At 50.7% G+C, this 7,500-nt stretch overlaps 1 protein-coding gene across 1 annotated transcript in view; it reads right to left on the bottom strand.

The window, feature by feature from the left end:
- Positions 1-7,500, bottom strand: part of hdc (histidine decarboxylase) — a 19,637-nt gene that overhangs the window by 11,568 nt on the left and 569 nt on the right. The window contains exons 2-6 of the mRNA XM_042317604.1: positions 6,246-6,424; positions 4,741-4,854; positions 4,309-4,431; positions 1,166-1,309; positions 740-883 (exon numbers count right to left, since the gene is read on the bottom strand). Coding sequence (XP_042173538.1) covers positions 740-883; positions 1,166-1,309; positions 4,309-4,431; positions 4,741-4,854; positions 6,246-6,424 — 704 coding nt within the window. The remainder of the gene's footprint in view (positions 1-739; positions 884-1,165; positions 1,310-4,308; positions 4,432-4,740; positions 4,855-6,245; positions 6,425-7,500) is intronic.

The raw sequence follows: 7,500 nt of genomic DNA, 5'->3' as shown, positions 1-7,500 counted from the left end.
ATTGGTATACCCTTAATATACCCAACCATGACCTACCGCCCCCTAATATACCCTACCATGACTTACCACCCCCTAATATACCCTACCACCCCCTAATATACCCTACCATGACCTACCATCCCCTAATATACCCTACCATGACCTACCACCCCATAATATACCCTACCATAACCTACCGCCCCTAATATACCCTACCATGATCTACCGCCCTCTAATATACCCTACCATGACCTACCATCCCCTAATATACCCTACCATGACCTACCACCCCTAATATACCCTACCATGACCTACCACCCCTAATATACCCTACCATAACCTACCACCCCTAATATACCCTACCATGACCTACCATCCCCTAATATACCCTACCATGACCTACCATCCCCTAATATACCCTACCATAACCTACCGCCCCCCTAATATACCCTATCGTGACCTACCACCCCTAATATACCCTACCATGACCTACCACCCCTAATATACCCTACCATGACCTACCACCCCTAACATACCCTACCATGACCTACCATCCCCAAAATACCCTACCATGACCTACCATCCCCTAATATACCCTACAATGACCTACCGCCCCCTAATATACCCTACCATGACCTACCATCCCCTAATATACCCTACCATGACCTACAGCCCCCTAATATACCCTACCATGACCTACAGCCCCCTAATATACCCTACCATGACCTACCGCCCCCTAATATACCCTACCATGACCTACCATGACAGGTACCAGTCCTCTCCTCCTGTCCTCCTGGATGGCCTGTTTCAGAGTGTCTCCTCTCAGGGAGAAGTGGTCGTCTGGAGGGAGGAACCTGATCTTCACCAGGGAGATCAGACCTGCCTTCTCCACTGAGGAGTGAGCCTGATAGAGGCAGAGAGGAGACGGAGAGATGGACGGACACACGGACAGGCAGATGGACGGACAGACAGACAGACAGACGGACACACGGACAGACAGACAGACAGACAGGCAGATGGACGGACACACGGACAGACAGGCAGATGGACGGACACACGGGCAGACAGACAATCTCTCATTATGCAGAACTCACTATTTGTGTGTGTGTGTGTGTGTGTGTGTGTTTGCAAACGTTGCATATGTGCGTGTGTGTGTGTGTGGGTCCCTAACCCATCCCATCTTGACCTGGTCTGATGCGTAGGCCACCAGTCTGGAGTTGACCACTGAGTCGTCCAGGTCTCTGTCTGCTGGATCTGTCCTCTTCAGCTGTTGGATCCTGTGCTTCCTGGAAGCTAGCAGAGCTACCAGACTACTCTCACTCACTGTGCTCTGAGAGTAGAGAGGGATGGGGGAGAGAGAGGAGAGAGGGAGGAAGGAAGGGGGGGGGGAGGGAGGGGAGGGAGGGAGGGAGGGAGGGAGAGGGAGGAGACAAAGGAAGGGAGGGGGAGGGGACAGGGAGGGAGGGAGGGAAGGGAGAAGGGAGAGGATGGAGGGAGAGAGAGGAGGAGGGAGGGAGGAGGAGGGGAGGGGGACAAAGGGAGGGGGAAGGGAAGGAGGGAGGGAGGAGGAGGGAGGGAGAGGAGGAGAGGAGGGAGGGAGAGGGATGGAGGGAGACAAAGAGGGAGGGAGGGAGGGAGGGAGGGGAGGGAGGGAGGGAGGGAGGGAGGGAGGGAGGGAGGGAGGGGGAGGGAGGGAGGGAGGGAGGGAGGAGGAGGTACAGAGGGAGGGAGAGGGAGGAGGGAGGGGGAATGAGGGGGAGACAAAGAGGGATGGAGGGAGACAAAGAGGGAGGGAGGGAGGGGGAGAATGGTATGGAGGGGTGCTGGAAGACAAAGAGGGATGGAGGGAACAAAAGGGAGGGAGGGAGGGAGGTGCTGTCTGAGGAGGGGTCAGGGAGGGAGGGAGGGAGGGAGGGAGGGTCAGGAATGGAGGGAGGGAGGGAGGGGAGTATGGAGGGGGAGGGAGACAAAGAGGGAGGGAGGGGGGTGAATGGAGGGAGGGAGGGAGGGAGGGAGGGAGGGAGGGAGGGAGGTCAGGGAGGGAGGAATGGAGGGAGGGTTTATGGAATGGAGGGAGGGAGAGACAAAGAGGGAGGGAGGGGGAATGGAGGGCTGGTGGTGGGGTAGGGAGGGCTGTCTGGTTGGTAGGGAGGGGGAATGGAGGGAGGGAGACAAAGAGGGATGGAGGGAGACAAAGATTCCTCCCCTGGGAGGTAGGGAGGGTCAGGGGTGTAATGGAGGGAGGGAGGTACAAAGAGGGTCAGGTATGGAGGGAGACAACCTGCAGTAGGTGCTGGGAGGGAGGGAGGGAGGGAGGGAGAGCATGGTCTAGGTATGGTCTGTACCCAGGTGTATCTATCCTACCTGCAGTATTCCTCCCGGTGCTGTCTGGGAGGGAGGGTCAGGTGGGAGGGAGGGAGGGACCTGGGAGGGATTCCTCCCCTGGAGGGAGGGGTGTGGGTAGACAAAGTATGAGGGAGGTGAGTATGGTCAGGTATGGAGGGAGGGTATCTATCCTACCTGCAGGTGAGACAAAGGGGATGGTGCTGACAAAGAGGGTAGAGTAGGGAGGGAGGTGCTGTCTAGACAAAGGGGATGGAGGGAGACAAAGAGGGAGGTAGGTCAGGTGTATCAGGTGTATCTATCAACCTGGGAGTATTCCTCCAAAGAGGTGCTGGAGTATGGTACAAAGTAAGGTGGGCTGACAGGGAGTATGGTCAGGGAGACAGGTCAGGGAGGGTCAGGTGTATCTATCCTACTACCTCCCCTGTGTCTGGTATTCCTGAAACACCTGAGAGCTCTTATTCACTGCTCTCTGAGAGGAGTGTAGAGAATGGTATTCCCATTCACCACTAGGTGGTGCTGTGAGAGTACATCTCTCTCCAGTAGACAGTCAGGTACATGTCTACCTGCCTATTCCTCCCCTGGTGCTGTATGGGTAGTACTGTAAGGTGAGTATGGTCTGGTATGGTCAGGTGTATCTATCCTACCTACAGTATTCCTCCCCTGGTGCTGTCTAGTTGGTACTGTAAGGTGAGTATGGTCAGGTATGGTCAGGTGTATCCAGGTGTATCTATCCTACCTGCAGTATTCCTCCCCTGGTGCTGTCTAGTTGGTACTGTAAGGTGAGTATGGTCAGGTATGGTCAGGTGTATCTATCCTACCTGCAGTATTCCTCCCCTGGTGCTGTCTAGTTGGTACTGTAAGGTGAGTATGGTCAGGTATGGTCAGGTGTATCTATCCTACCTGCAGTATTCCTCCCCTGGTGCTGTCTGGTTGGTACTGTAAGGTGAGTATGGTCAGGTATGGTCAGGTGTATCTATCCTACCTGCAGTATTCCTCCCCTGGTGCTGTCTAGTTGGTACTGTAAGGTGAGTATGGTCAGGTATGGTCAGGTATGGTCAGGTGTATCTATCCTACCTGCAGTATTCCTCCCCTGGTGCTGTCTGGTTGGTACTGTAAGGTGAGTATGGTCAGGTATGGTCAGGTGTATGGTCAGGTATGGTCAGGTGTATCTATCCTACCTGCAGTATTCCTCCCCTGGTGCTGTCTAGTTGGTACTGTAAGGTGATGGTCATGGTCAGGTATGGTCAGGTGTATCTATCCTACCTGCAGTATTCCTCCCCTGTCTGGTGCTGTCTGGGTGGTACTGTAAGGTGAGTATGGTCAGGTATGGTCAGGTGTATCTATCCTACCTGCAGTATTCCTCCCCCTGGTGCTGTCTGGGTGGTACTGTAAGGTGAGTATGGTCAGGTATGGTCAGGTGTATGTATCTATCCTACCTGCAGTATTCCTCCCCGGTGCTGTCTGGGTGGTACTGTAAGGTGAGTATGGTCAGGTAGGTGTACCCAGGTGTATCTATCCTACCTGCAGTATTCCTCCCCTGGTGCTGTCTGGTTGGTACTGTAAGGTGAGTATGGTCAGGTATGGTCAGGTCAGGTGTACCCAGGTGTATCTATCCTACCTGCAGTATTCCTCCCCCGGTGCTGTCTGGTTGGTACTGTAAGGTGAGTATGGTCAGGTATGGTCAGGTGTACCCAGGTGTATCTATCCTACCTGCAGTATTCCTCCCCCGGTGCTGTCTGGTTGGTACTGTAAGGTGAGTATGGTCAGGTGTGGTCAGGTGTACCCAGGTGTATCTATCCTACCTGCAGTATTCCTCCCCTGGTGCTGTCTGGTTGGTACTGTAAGGTGAGTATGGTCAGGTATGGTCAGGTGTACCCAGGTGTATCTATCCTACCTGCAGTATTCCTCCTGGTGCTGTCTGGTGGTACTGTAAGGTGAGTATGGTCAGGTGTGGTCAGGTGTACCCAGGTGTATCTATCCTACCTGCAGTATTCCTCCCCCGGTGCTGTCTGGGTGGTGATGGAGGAAGAAGGTGGGGAGACCAAGAGCTTTACACAACCAGTCCATCACGTTCATCTCCAGCTCTGTACAGGCCGGGCTGGAGGCCTGGACCCAACACACAACAACATCATGTTATTCTATCATAAATAGTCATTACAATTATAATATCACACTACTATAGGATTTCCTGCAGGAGTTTTCTGTAGCAGATGATTGTATCCAAAGTAACTTAATAGATTAAAAAAACTCACAAACTTAATGTCACAGATAATGTTTTTCCATGAAATATATATTTTTTAAACAAACATGATATTCGAGTCTTTAAACCAAAAGTTGAGTTGGATAATTAAGTGAGTTAATTTAGTGTAGTTCCACACAAAGTGTAAATCATGTTTGACGTGGTAAGATAGTTACCCAGGTGAATCCGATGTTGTTGATGGCGTCAGCCAACATGTCTCCTAACATGGAGGGCCAGGAGGTCAGGGCTGGATAGTACGCATGCATGTAGGGGCTCTGCCAGTGGACCACCTGACCAACACACACACACACACACACACACACACACACACACACACCATCATTAGTGCCAGAAATATACTTTGGGGGACAGAATATCCTTACAAGTTACAGTGAACAATCGATGTTTGATCCACAATGGTCCTGGTAACGTCTCATAGTCACTCGGCAAGAAAATAACGTCCTCTCACTGTCAACTGTGTTTATTTTCAGCACACTTAACATGTGTACATATTTGTATGAACATAACAAGATTCAACAACTGAGACATAAACTGAACAAGTTACACAGACATGTGACTAACAGAAATGGAATAATGTGTTCCTGAACAAAGGGGGGTCAAAATTAACAGTCTGTATCTGATGTGGCCACCAGCTGCATTAAGTACTGCAGTGCATCTCCTCCTCATGGACTGCACCAGATTTGCCAGTTCCTGTTGTGAGATGTTACCCCACTCTTCCACCAAGGCACCTTCAAGTTACCAGACATTTCTGGGGGGAATGGCCCTAGCCCTCACCCTCCGATCCAACAGGTCCCAGACGTGCTCAATGGGATTGAGATCCGGGCTCTTCGCTGGCCATGGCAGAACACTGACATTCCTGTCTTGCAGGAAATCACACACAGAACGAGCAGTATGGCTGGTGGCATTGTCATGCTGGAGGGTAATGTCAGGATGAGACTGCAGGAAGGGTACCACATGAGGGAGGAGGATGTCTTCCCTGTAACGCACAGCGTTGAGATTGCCTGCAATGACAACAAACTCAGTCCGATGATGCTGTGACACACCGCCCCAGACCATGATGGACCCTCCACCTCCAAAGTCGACGTTGTTGCCGGTGATGTCTGGTCCAGCCACTCTCAGCCTATTACGGACAGTCTGATGGTGGGATTGTGCGTTCCTGGTTTAACTCGGGCAGTTGTTGTTGCCATCCTGTACCTGTCCTGCAGGCGTGATGTTCGGATGTACCGATCCTGTGCAGGTGCTGTTACACGTGGTCTGCCACTGCGAGCACAATCAGCTGTCCATCCTGTCTCCCTGTAGCGCTGTCTTAGGCCTCACGGTATGGAAACGTTCACACAGATGAGCAAGGACCCTGAGCATTTTTCTTTTGGTGTTTTTCAGAGTCAGTAGAAAGGCCTCTTTAGTGTCCTACATTTTCATAACTGTGACCTTAATTGCCTACGGTCTGTAAGCTGTTAGTGTCTTAACGACCGTTCAGCAGGTGCATGTTCATTAATTGTTTAGGGTTCATTGAACAAGCGTGGGAAACAGTGTTTAAACCCTTTACAATGAAGATCTGTGAAGTTATTTAGATTTTTACGAATTCTCTTTGAAAGACAGGGTCCTGAAAAAGGGACGTTTCTTTTTTTTGCTGAGTATATAATGTGTGAACATAACGTACCCCAGGCATGATGACCTTCTCTATGTCCCTGAAGATACAGTCCCAGTCCTCCGGGTCAGTGGGGGCGCTGTCTGGCAGCAGCTCTCTCATATAGCCAGGCTTCACCTCTGGGCCTGGGGTCACCTTCCTCTCTCTGATGGTGGTCAGGTACCTAGTGATGTAATCCACCATCTCCTTACCTGGACGACGGACAACACACAACAGTCAGATTACACAATATTAGATAGCATATTATATTATATAGGATATCAATCACGAACAATGTTCAACCACTCTTTGAGATCTATAGAAATAGATGTAAGAGGATTAAAATCACTGTGTTTTGGTCTTCTTCAGGGTATAACAAAACAACAGACAGATTACACAATATGAGATAGCATATTATACTGAGCAAATATATGAACGCAACATGCAAAAAATGTCAATGATTTTACAATTGAGTAACAGTTCATATAAGGACTTTTTTTTCAAAGGAAATCAGTTAATTTAAATAAATTCATTAGGCCCTAATCTATGGATTTCACATGACAGGGGTGCAGCCATGGGTGGACCAGGGAGACGTCGGCCCACCCATTTGGGAGCCAGGTCCATCTACTGGGAAACCAGGCCCAGCCAATCAGAATATTTTTCCCCCCACCAAAGAGCTTTATTACAGTTTCATCAGCTGTCTGGGTGGCTGGTCTCAGACAAACCCACAGTTTCATCAGCTGTCCGGGTGGCTGGTCTCAGACAAACCCACAGTTTCATCAGCTGTCTGAACGGCTGGTCTCAGACAAACCCACAGTTTCATCAGCTGTCTGAATGGCTGGTCTCAGACAAACCCACAGTTTCATCAGCTGTCTGGGTGGCTGGTCTCAGACAAACCCACAGTATCATCAGCTGTCTGGGTGGCTGGTCTCAGACAAACCCACAGTTTCATCAGCTGTCTGGGTGGCTGGTCTCAGACAAACCCACAGTTTCATCAGCTGCCCGGGTGGCTGGTCTCAGACGATCCTGCAGGTGAAGAAGCCGGATGTGGAGGTCCTGGGCTGTGGTGGTTAACGAGGCCGATTGGACGTACTGCCAAATTCTCTAAAACATCGTTGGAGGCGGCTTATGGTAGAGAAATTAACATTCAATTCTCTGGCAACCGCTCTGGTGTACATTCCTGTAGTCTGCATGCCATTTGCACGCTCCCTCAAAACCTGACACATCTGTGGCATTGCGTTGTACAGTATGACAAAACTGCATATTTTAGTGGCCTTTTGTTGTCCCC

Source organism: Oncorhynchus tshawytscha, unplaced genomic scaffold, assembly GCF_018296145.1.
Source record: "Oncorhynchus tshawytscha isolate Ot180627B unplaced genomic scaffold, Otsh_v2.0 Un_contig_3062_pilon_pilon, whole genome shotgun sequence".
Classification (NCBI taxonomy): domain Eukaryota; kingdom Metazoa; phylum Chordata; class Actinopteri; order Salmoniformes; family Salmonidae; genus Oncorhynchus; species Oncorhynchus tshawytscha.
This window is presented reverse-complemented; position numbering and strand designations above follow the sequence as displayed.